Source organism: Dunckerocampus dactyliophorus, chromosome 16, assembly GCF_027744805.1.
Source record: "Dunckerocampus dactyliophorus isolate RoL2022-P2 chromosome 16, RoL_Ddac_1.1, whole genome shotgun sequence".
Lineage (NCBI taxonomy): Eukaryota > Metazoa > Chordata > Actinopteri > Syngnathiformes > Syngnathidae > Dunckerocampus > Dunckerocampus dactyliophorus.
Genome location: NC_072834.1, coordinates 15741321 through 15753126, shown reverse-complemented (window position 1 = coordinate 15753126; position 11806 = coordinate 15741321). Strand labels below are relative to the sequence as shown.

General features: G+C 43.7%; 1 protein-coding gene across 2 annotated transcripts in view; it reads right to left on the bottom strand.

Moving 5' to 3' along the window:
* Positions 1 to 84: 84 nt before the first annotated feature.
* The window catches only part of LOC129168935 (metabotropic glutamate receptor 5-like), a 30994-nt gene continuing 19272 nt past the window's right edge, over positions 85 to 11806 (bottom strand). For both annotated transcript variants that reach the window (XM_054754786.1, XM_054754784.1), the window contains 5 exons: positions 9436 to 9594; positions 9213 to 9338; positions 7930 to 8112; positions 7690 to 7859; positions 85 to 5213 (listed from right to left, as the gene is read on the bottom strand). In XM_054754786.1, coding sequence (XP_054610761.1) covers positions 4562 to 5213; positions 7690 to 7859; positions 7930 to 8112; positions 9213 to 9338; positions 9436 to 9594 — 1290 coding nt within the window. In that variant the 3' untranslated portion in view covers positions 85 to 4561. The remainder of the gene's footprint in view (positions 5214 to 7689; positions 7860 to 7929; positions 8113 to 9212; positions 9339 to 9435; positions 9595 to 11806) is intronic.

Sequence of the window (11806 nt, the reverse complement as noted above, 5' to 3'; positions counted from 1 at the left end):
TATTTAAGAGTAATAGCTTCCTGTTGGCTTTGTGGCCATTTTACAGCATTATCTTCTGAACTCAATAGAAAAACACCATCCACATTTTAGCATTAAAACATTTATTTAGCTTTACTAAGAACAGTTATGATAATGAAAAGAATTCCCTGTGAAACGAAGCCTGCAATAAATATAACACATTTTATAGAAAGTAAAAGGAACCAGGCTGACTGGAAAACCATCATCCCTATGTTGGTGTCACACGTGTCTATTTGGCGCAAACATGCAAACACGGCGGCTCTCCATGTGCGTACACACATGCAGCAAACACACACAAAGGTCATCTCTTAAATCCTAAAAGTAAACACTCTACTCCTGAAAACCACACCGAGCAAAAGAAAGCAACATCGTAGTAACGTAAATGTCAGGCAGCACGTCTCTTATGGCACAAAAAACATAAAAAGAATCACCTGCTTTGCAGGGGTGTCTGCATACAGGAAAAAAAAATAAAGGATGGGGGCCACTTTGATACATTTTGTACATTAACGATGCTGAAAGCAATCCATTGTAGGTCAATATATGCTAAACCATTCAAACAAAACATCTTAGCTTTGTGTTGACCAAGCAAATGTCATTCACGTGTGATGAACACGTAGCAGGAGGGATCAATGCTGACAACTTAGCAAGCTAATATTTAGCGAGTATTCAGACCCCTCTCCATTGTCTTATATATATATATAAAAAAAAGACATATCTAACGACATTTTCCGGTCTTATTGGACACTTCTGGAGACTACCTGTTGGTCCCGCCCACCCAACTCAAAACATTCACAGGTGGCCCCGTCCTACTTGTGACATAAAAACAGCATATTTGTATTGCTTTTCATGTTTTTTACTCACTTTTTTGTCTCCCACTCTAATTATGCAAAGTAGATGATGCCACAGATAGGTGGCAGTCCTTTGGGAAACACTCTCACAATTAATTTTATTAATACAATATGCCGAGGGCCAATAAAAATGGATGGCCTAAAGTGTCCTCTTCTATGAAAAACAGCAGATGAAGGAGAACGCTACTACAGTTCAGTGTGCACAGACACGTCGTGTGTGCTGGGAAAAAAAAAAAAAGACATCCTGAGGTGGAAGAAGATCTTCAGGCGACCATCTTACATTAAGACAATCCACGTGGTTGTTAACCAGGTCACAAAAAGGGAAGCTCTCTGAGAAAACTTCTTCATTTTTCTTGCTTTTGCCAAACTGCAGCTGCTTGCGTTCACGCTCAGTGCACGGAAATTCAAAGTAGAAGCTCTATATCTTATTACTGCAAGCACAGTCAGCTAAAATAGTCAGATGCCACCTTTAGATACCGTGGAACCTCTAAGTCACAACACTTGGAACACAACCACACATTCTGAGGAATAATACTCAGTCAAAACTTCAGCATTTGAACAAAAGATGATTGTTTAAAAAAATGATATGAACATTTTATGAACTTGAATATAGATGTTATGAAGTTTCTTTCCACAGCAGTACACTTTCACAAAAGATTTTCATTTTTGAAAACCTCATGTGAGTGCTTATGGGCTGACAATGACTGCTTGGGAATGGGCGGCAAGGGCAGGTTGCACTATTATGCACGCCCACTGAGGCTCTGTGGAAGGTGGGGATGTTTAGCGGACGAAGGGGCTTCATCCAGCCCGGAAATAGTGCGTGGAGCCCAGCCAGAACGGCATGTGAGGCTCCATTACACACAGCCAGTGAGGCTCCAAGAAAGGCAGGAAAGTATAGTGTGGAACTGGGCTTCATGCAGCCTGGAAATAGTGCGTGGAGCCTGGCCATAATGGCGAGGTGTTCTGCCTGGCGCACATCCAGAAAGGCTCCATGGAAGGTGTAGAAGGGAGCCTCCAGCTGCCCGGAAATGGTGCCTGGAGGGCGGCCAGATCAGAAAAGTGTTCCACCTGGAGCATGCTCCATGAGACTGCGGAAGAGGTGGGAAGAGGTGGGTGCAGCCCGGAAAATGGTGTGTGAGGCCCGTGCCAAAACTGAGACGTGTCCTGCCTGGAGCACGTCCAGCGAGGCCTCATGGAAGGTGGCGAAATGCAGCGGGGGAATGGGCACCATTTCCAGCCCGGAAATGGTGCTTGAACTCGGCCAGAACGGCATTTGAGGCTCCATTACACACATCCAGTGAGGCTCCAAGGGAGGTGGGAAAGTCTAGCATAGAACTGGGCTTCATGCAGCCTGGAAATGGTGCGTGGAGCCTGGCCATAACGGCGAGGTGTTCCGCCTGGGAGGTGGTGAAGTGCAGCGGGGAAGATGGGCCTCCAGCAGCCTGGAAATAGTGCCCGGAGCCTGACCTATTTCTCCCGGTCGGCACACCGGGCATTGAAACTAGTAATCCAATTCAAAAATATTTAACAATCCCGGGAGAGTCGGAAATGTTTGTCCGGTTCCCATCGATGATCGATGCCAAACTCTACTTACCAACTAGTGTAGCTACTTCATTTACACCTATAGTAACTCCCAACATCTTTCCTTTACTTTGACACCATGATGGTGATCCATGTACAGCGGTTGCTGTACATGGATAACAACAACCTTATTTATTTTGGATGTGTCATTTTTCGGAGAAATGACCCAGGACTTAAGACCCAGACTGTCTTCCTTTGGCTTCTGTGGTTGTTGCGCGTCGTCACTTGCTATCAAAGTTCACAGACAGCTTCTTGCCTTTTACTATTAACGGCGCTGAACTTCATTTTACACAGAATGTTAAATAAGATTGTTAAAATGCGACTGATATAATCGCCTGTATAATTAATGACAGCTTTTACACTGGGTACACTTCAGTGCCTCCCAAGCATTTATTTATTGGTGGCAGCATTTTTTCTTTTCAATTTCTTTTTACTCACTGTGTACTACTAAAGCAAAGCATATTTGTAATGATCCACAATTAAAATAAACATGAAACAGATTACTTTCCCGGAGCTATTTGAAATTTCTAAAACAAAAAGAATATGTAAAGAAATAAACAGCGGCATGGGAACCCGCTGGCGCCAGAGTAAACATATTGGTTACGTTTACATTAATTTATAAGGACATTTATGTAAGTTTCTCTTCAATACTAGCAAGATCTGGTACGAGCAAGGTACTAGCAGGAGTACTTGATCAACACCGGCCAATCAAAACCGTGGGAGACTCGTACAATTAGCTCTGGATGTGAACGCGTCACTCACCAGTGGTCACAGCCGCTCGCGTTGGCGATAAGTTTTCGCCAATCGCAGTTGTTTATCGCCTCCTGTGTGTGGCGCCCATTACACTTAGATGCACCATCATAAAATGTCCGGGCGGGACTTCCGCTTTGCGTCTTTTTGTTCCGTCAGTAACGATTATTGACATTTATAAATCCATTAATCCGCATCGCGATGCATCAAAGAATCGATAATTTCCCCCACCCCTACCACAAATACATTTGGAGGGGTCAACTTTACCAAATTTATCGCTATATTTAGCGAGTATTCAGACCCCTTTATATCCTGTTTTTTTAAAAAGGACACCAGCGCGTATTGCTCAAAAAACAAAAAAAAGAAGCGACGGAAGAAAGAGGGTTTGTATATCTAAACGTATGAGTTACTTTTCATGTTTTGCCTCCCACAGCATCCATAAAAGTGACATGCACATGCATCATGGCTAATTATGCTAACTAGATGGTGACAACTTCTACACACCTCCACAAATAGATTGCAGTCCTGTGGGAAACAATGCATCTTGACTCTGGAAGAGATTATTCCTGTTCAACCTGAGAGGTTCCACTGCAAAAAAGTGGGCAACTAGATTTAAGTCAAGGAATGTTAGCAAAAGAATATACAGTAAATACTAAACGTATAAAGCAGGGGTGTCCAAACCTTTTCCAGCAAGGGCCACATAGTGAAAAGTGAAAGGATGCAAGGGCCACTTTGATATTTTGTAAAGCAGTTACTGTATGCTACAAAGTTATACAGTATTTCAAGAAAAAACTGCATCTCAGCTTTGTGATATCGGTGAAAAAATATATTATTAGTATCAACTTATGTCTTTGTTCTTTTTTTCCTAATTTTTGTTTTGCAATTTTCCAAATTGTTCAACTTTCTCTGACATAATCTACATATTTTTTTCTCGTAACATTCTGACTTTATTCCCACAATATTTTGACATCATTCTCAAAAAATTACAAATCTATTTTGTTTTGTTTCTTGTAAAATTACAACCTTTTTCTTGTTACGTTACAAGTTTTTTATCTTAATATTTTGACTTTATTCTTGTAAATTTGCTGCTGGTTTTTCCATTTTTGCTCTTGTTTTTTTGTTAAGCTATATTTTTAGACTGTGCTGTGGGTCAATAAAAAAACAGCCGCAGGCCGCAAATGCCCTCTGGGCTGTCCATTGGACACCCCTGTCATAAAGCAATATTATATTAGTGTTGTATGCTTTTTCCACATTTTCTTTGGAATTTTTCTTAGCTTCATAGAGAATTATCGTCCATGAAAGGAATTTCCATGTCACACGATGTCTGTCTGTTCCACGGCACCGCTGAGGTGTCATGCACACCTCTACAGAGAGGAGGCGCTCTGGCTGTAGTGTCGCGGCAAAAGCTGCCCGTACTCTGCCTCGAAGGTGGCAGATATCGAGTGGGAGGAGCTACTGTGGGAACTCAGCGAGGCGTCCCGGAAGGGCGACGGCGGAGTCAAGGCGGCCAGCTCATCCATGTCTCTAAGTCGGCGACCACATGTACCCGCCAGCTGCTCGTACAGCTTCCCCGCTGCCCGGCCCTCACAGAAAGCGGCCACCTCAGTGTGCGTGGTGACGGCTGAGTGGGCGAGTCTTCCTCTAGGTGGGCTGGCATCTACTTGCAGGTGGGCTCCGCCGAGCTCGCCGGCGTTGAAGCTGTTGACCACACAGTTGATTTGGTCCATGATGGTGGCGCCTTCTGCTGGACCTCCTATCACGCCCAGGTCACCCACACCGATGACGCTGATGTCGCCGCCATAGGTGCTCAACGCTCCTCCTTCCTCTCTCCCTCCCGCCTGGAACGACGGTGATACCTTGACAGCTGCGTCGCCACCCGTGGAGAAGGGCTTGATGATGGCGGTCTGGTTGGCTTCCGCGGCCTCCTTCTTCTTGACATGGAAGGACATCCTCTTCCAAAGGTTGGGTCTGAGGCTGCGCTCGCTCTGCTCCCAGGATGCAGACTTTCCATTGGAGCTGTCCCGAGAACAAAACCAAAGCCTGTCAGGTCAACGTACTCTTTCTATACCTCGCTAGAAACTACCACGGAAGGAGAGCCTCCATGTTCCACTTCCTGTCGTTCCTCCCACCACTCCCTCCCTCTACCATTCCGTGTAATAGTCCATCGTTCCTCGAAAGAGAAATCCTTAAAGTCTGCGGCTGTTCCCATGGGAGCAGTCGACCTACATGAGGCCGCCATTCAGCCTCTTATTCCCCCAATGAGTGCATGTTGGATTTCCTGGTTTAGGACTGGACATGGGTAGTTCCTGGAAAGCCTTGTGTAAAAATTAACCTGTGACCCAAACACCATTCAAAAATGAATCACTTTTATCTTTCTGTTTACTGTCTTGGTTTGGAAATATGTCCAAAATAAGAGAAAATAAGAGCGCCCTCAATCAGATGGTCAAATGGTCTGGCAAGCGAATTGGACAGTCACGGGTGAGCTTGGAGTCACTTTAGAGCAAGCAGCTGCAGAGACTGAGCTCTAGCATTATGCAGGACCCTTTGCACCCCTTGAACCACCTGTTCCGGTATCTGCCATCGGGACACAGACTGGTGGCCCCAAAATGCAGAACCAAGAGATTCTTTCTAAAGATGCTTTCTTAAGAGCATGTCCCGTCGTCAATAAGGGCAATAGACTCACACCTTTTAATCTTTTATCTTTATTTATGTATTTTTACTGTAAGTGTTGTATGTGTGTCACTGATATGATGCCTCTCTTGCACTGCACACTAATTTACCTATGGGTATTAATAAAGAAACCTGACCTGACCTGACCTGAAACCCAACATGGTCACATGTTGCCATCTTGTGTCAGACGGCTGTCAAAATCAATAGGGTTGCTGTGAGAAATAATCCCCTTAAAGTTTCCAAAGATGCCTGCTTGAATCTGAGACTGCTAACGAGGGGAAAGCAAATTCAACATTTTGATCTCTGCTATGCCTCAGCCATCTTATCTCGAATATCCAGCCAAATCAATAGGGCTGCTGACTGGCCTCCTTGAAAGTTCAAAGGACAGTTGTAAAAAAGCAACAGAGTTCTTGATTGAACTTTAAGGATAAATCCCTAAAAGAAGATGTGTTTTGGACAATGACTGGCAGAGAGGTGAAAAGCACATGATACTGGTTGGCTCTTAATGATATTACTCAAAATCATTTAGGGTTCTTGACTGGCGACTCATTGTCGCTACCAGCGTCACCCCGTCCCGTGCTGTCCTTTCCAGCAAGCAGCGGTCCAGCCCTCCAAAACCCGCTGGCGACAGTGAACCTCCTGACCCCCCTCCCGACAACGCTCCATGCTGCCAAGCTCCACCGGCAACCCGAGCCTAGATCGCTAGAGCCACTAGGTCAGGGGTCTGAAACTCACGGCCCGCGGGCCATTTGCGGCCCACCAAATCGTATCTTGCGGCCCACCAAATCGTATCTTGCGGCCCGCGACTGGACATCAAAGAGTAGTGTAACTGTAGCCCGCAACATCTGGGCAAGCTCAGTGTTACTTACATACTTCCAGGGGCAAGTAAACACCAACACTGAACTAACAGTGGTGTTATCACATGGCTGTATGGTGAATTGTATCGTATCGTGAGGTACCCTAAGATTCCCAGCCCTACTCCCAATACTTGATGCGGCCCAGCCTCACCCAGACTCTACCTCCACTGGCCCCCAGTGAAATTGAGTTTGAGACCCCTGCGCTAGATCGATGGCCTTCAACCTGAAAGCTGCATCACATGCACCTCTCCACACGTTCTCCATGATGAGTAGTGATGTGTGGATTGATACTTAAATATCGATAGCAGATATTTAGGCTCTAAAATTGCCTCTGAAATCAAAATATTGATACTTTGATACTCCAGCCATTTGAGGAAATGTATACCATTAACAGGAAAACAGTGGAAAGTAACTAAATTATTGACATCTTGTCTAAATGATATGCAGTTGTTTAAAATAAATCACTGAATTACTCTGATATGTTATAATCTTTATTTTATGAGCTATGCTGTGATTTGAAATACAGTACTTTTTAAAATGTACCCATCACGTTAGGTATACGGTATTGGCGCAAAGTATTGTTATTGGATCAGTATCGCCGATACCAGCCTAAATTTTACTCAGTATTGAAACGGAAAATAAATTAGTGGTATCGCACATCGCTAATGGTGAGGGTGCGCGCACAAAGCGCAGAATGACAGCTCGGAAGCGCACGAGATGTCACGAGACCAGAACGTGACTACAAATGAGATGCAGCACTGTGTAAGCCTCAGGGTTTAAAGCGTGTGGAAAAAGTAGCGGCTTATTAGGCATGGGCCGGTATGACATTCTGAGGCCAAATATCACGGTTTGACGGTTTCACTGTATTATAATTACAGCTCTAAAATGTGTTTTTTGAAATATCTTTATTGAAAAGAGAAAAAAAAATCAAGTCAAAAAAGAATAAGTGGGAGCATTGGTCTTACCTGACGTTCTCCTGCGTGGAAGAGCGGCGTCTGAACAGGTTGGCCATGCTGCTGGACGACTTGCCCGTCTTGGCCGCCTTCTTGGCGTCGCCCACGTGCATGCGCACCACCGTGGACGTGGTGAATGCGCTGCGTACGTTCTTCTCCGGCTTGGCCAGCATGATGTACACCTGTCAATCCGTATTTGTATTCAAATGTACGACAAAATGACGAGGCAGGAGTAGCTGCTTTTGGAGCTACCTTGGGCACAAACATGCAGCAGAGAGCCACGGTGGCGCTGAGGCTGACACTGAAGCACATGGTGATGATCTTGTAGTTGGAGCCAAAGTAAATGGGCACAAAGGCCAGCCAGATGATGCAGGTGGTGTACATGGTGAAGGCGATGTACTTGGCCTCGTTGAAGTTGGCCGGAACGTTGCGAGTCTAATTGGAAGAAGAAAGAGAAGCACAAAGGCACGGGCTGTCATCAAACACACAACTATTGGCATTGGCTTTCATGGTTTCCCATACTTTCAATTATTTAGTCAGCTTGCCATGAATGTATTTGGACCGCCACAAATACACCTCGCACTACCTGATGGCCCTCTAATGGGACTGTCTGTGAATGCAGCTTGTCTTTCCAACTCCGTACAGTAGATGGCAGCGTAACTCTGCAGCTTAACACACCTAATACGCACCTGCTCTGCCAAAGAATAAGAAAATGTGGGAGGGATCAATATTTCTATAATTAGCGAGTATAGAGACCGCTCTAGATTGTTAAAACAAGCAACTTTTTCTGGTCTTATTGGACACTTTTGGAGACACCGACATGAAAACAGGTATCGCTCGTCTCTACGAGCAGCGGGTGCTGCTGTGGGCCCCTCCCCATCTAAAAGCACTCACGGGCAACTCTGTCTTGCTTGTGACATAAAAAAACAAAAAAGCAACAGAAGAAACCTCATTTGCATAAATATTATAACATATTTATTTTGCTTTTCATGTTGTTTTGCTTGTTTTTTGTTTCCCACAGCGTCCAGAAATATGACATGCACAGATAGATTGCAGTCCTATCCTAGCAAATATCAGGGCAATATAGGAAAGGCGGGGGCTATTTGAAGCCCACTGCTCGTTTTTGATTAGCATGCGTTCCACTCTAAAAATACAAGAAAGCAATAGCAAAAATGAGATTAAAAGAGCAAAAAGGCGTAATGTAAGGAGAAAAAGTTGATGCTCAAAACACAAAGCTTTTTTTCTTTAAATGTATAACCTCATACCACAGCTTTGGGGTTGGCTTTAGCATTTTTGTTTTACAAAAAAGAAAAATATCAAAATGACCCCTGTGTATCCTTTGATTTTTCAGTATATGCTGAAATAAGCCAAGCTAAGATAAGTTAAGATCAAGTAAAAACACAACACAAGAATTGACAAGTTAATGCCCATGATTGTAATTCTAATCTTCTCTGACATTTGGCCACAAAACTATTGTATGTAATGTATATACTCTATACACACACACACACACACACACACACACACACACACACCTTAAAGGCATAGAAGGTGCAGCTGAGGATGAGCAGGCCATTGTAGCCCAACGGCGCCACCACCCCCAGAGTGGTGAGGTTGCAGATCAAGTGCACCTCACGTATGCTGGGATAGTGATAGATCACCTAAAGAGGAGACCTTTAGTTAGTCAGCCTTAACCAGTATATACAGTATATACGGTATATATATACACAGTATATATACATAGAGACACACACACACCTCTGGCGGCTCTATGACGAGCAGTGCCACGATGATGCCGAGCTGCAACAGGATGAGCAGGAAGGCAATGACCAACTGTGCGCAGGCGGACATGAAGCGAGGCTTCTTGGTGCAGATCTTCTTCTTACTGCCTGCCAGGATCCGAGCGATGCGGTTGGTCTGCATCCAAAATAGACATAGCGCTGTGAATAACGCGGCTGACAATAATCCCCACCTCGTCCCGCTCCACACATCTCAAGCATGCCCACATAAAACATACATCTCCTTTTTGGGTTGAAATGGACTTCATGTCACTCTCAGATGCCCACTTTGAAGACCAGGCCATGCTTCGATTGATGCAGCTTAAATTCAGCGTCAATCGACAAGAACGCTTCAATAATAACTTAGAGCAGGGGTGTCTTTTTCCCTCGCGGGCCACATACTGAAAAATCCAAGGAAGCAAGGACCGCTTTGATATTTTGTAAAGCAACATGTAGATATTTTAATAAGTTATATATATTTTTATTATAAGAAAAAGCTTTGTGACGTAGGTGAAAAGGCCTGTTATTAGAATGAACTTTGGTCTTTGCTGTTTTTCCCCCCATTTTTTCTGTTTCTAAATTTTCAAATATTTCAACTTTCAAAAAAATGTAAACTTTAAAATTAGGGTCGCGACAAAATATCGATATATGGAATTATCAATACGCTCTCGCCGTGTATCGTTTTTTATTAGTATTAAAATACAGCTGCTATAAACGTCTTCCACCGTTCTACCTCAGTGAGTCGCCATTTTATATGTCATCCAGGAGGAACTCCAGGAGGAAATTTGGGCGGAAGTCACAGAAGAAGAAGAAAATAAAGCAGAAAAAATAAAAACAAAAACTGGGAAAGATGCACCAGCATAGTTGAAATCAAAAGTGTGGACTCACTTAGGCTTTTTCTTTTGCCTGCTATGTTCTTGCTGATCTTTGCGGCGTGATTGTGGCCGACAGCAACCTATTTTTGTTCAATAAAGCGATTGTTGATCGATCACCTCGATCACTTCCTTGTCCTTTTGGTCGTAAGGCAAGGCAGGCTCTGCACACGCGCTGTACCTAGCAATTGAAGCAATCAGATAACTGGCTGATTGATCGTCATCATTGAACAATTTGTGTTCATTTCAGATCAATAAATGGTGCCGTGGAAAAACAAAACATGTTTTAGGTTTATAACATTATCCAAATCTAATAAATAAATATATTATCCAAAGAAAATGAAAAAAAAAGATAATTGCAGTTTGAATGGATATTGATTAGTACATCAACAAACTTCAAATGCAATATAATGTTTCACCTTCTCGAGGTGCTGGACTTACTGCAGCCTCAGAAGCGCGCAGGAGCAAAAGTGCTTAAGTGAAGGGGAGAATATGTGCAAGGCCAGATTTGACAGGGAACGCCCACATTTTATAGTTGCTCCACCCAATGTGCGTATTTGGATGAAAGTGCGCAGTGTCAGATTTAAGTGGAGGGGGAGAATCCCACGCTGCCAGGACACGCGCAGCTTTGCGCTTTTTCCCGATTCAGCACAACGGAGAATAGGGTACGTCAGACCCCACCCTAAGTTATGACTTTGTCTATACCCGGAAATTAAAAACTTTTTACTCCAGTGTTTAGATATTTAGATTTATTACATCTTTGCTTTACTTATCCTTATTTAATGTCCCACTTATTCTAACTTATTTATTTTCTATGCATTTATTTGTGTTTTTTAACCTTTATGTGAACAGGAAAACACAATTTAATTTGATTACTTTCATTGAATTGTAATCTTGTTTCAATCCATATTTTGAACATTTTGATTTCTTCCTTTTCCTTAACACTGCACAAACATCTTCCTTTTTTTCTCACAAGTAAATGACAAAATGTAAGCAAACTAAATATTGTAAGTGTCAACATGTAAAAGTTATGGTGTGAATGGATGATCTGTAAGAGACGTGGAGAAGGGGTACGATTTAATGAGCTAGGGTGCCCAGAGAGGAACTGTGGTATTGTATGAGGAAGTCTGGAGTGGTAGAGAAGTATGTTAGAGCGGTGCAGGACATGGATGAGGACTGTAAGACAGTGGTGAGGTGTGCTGTAGGTGTGACAGAGGAGTTCAAGGTGGAGGTGGGACTGCATCAGGGATCAGCTCTGAGCCCCTTCTTGTTCGCTATGGTGATGGACAGACTGACAGACGAGGTTATACAGGAATCTCCATGGACGATGATGTTTGCAGATGACATTGTGATCTGCAGTGAGAGCAGGGAACAGGTGGAGGAGAAGCTAGAGAGGTGGAGGTTTGCCCTGGAAAGGAGAGGAATGAAGGTTAGCCGCAGTAAGACAGAGTACATGTGTGTGAATGAGAGGGACCTAAG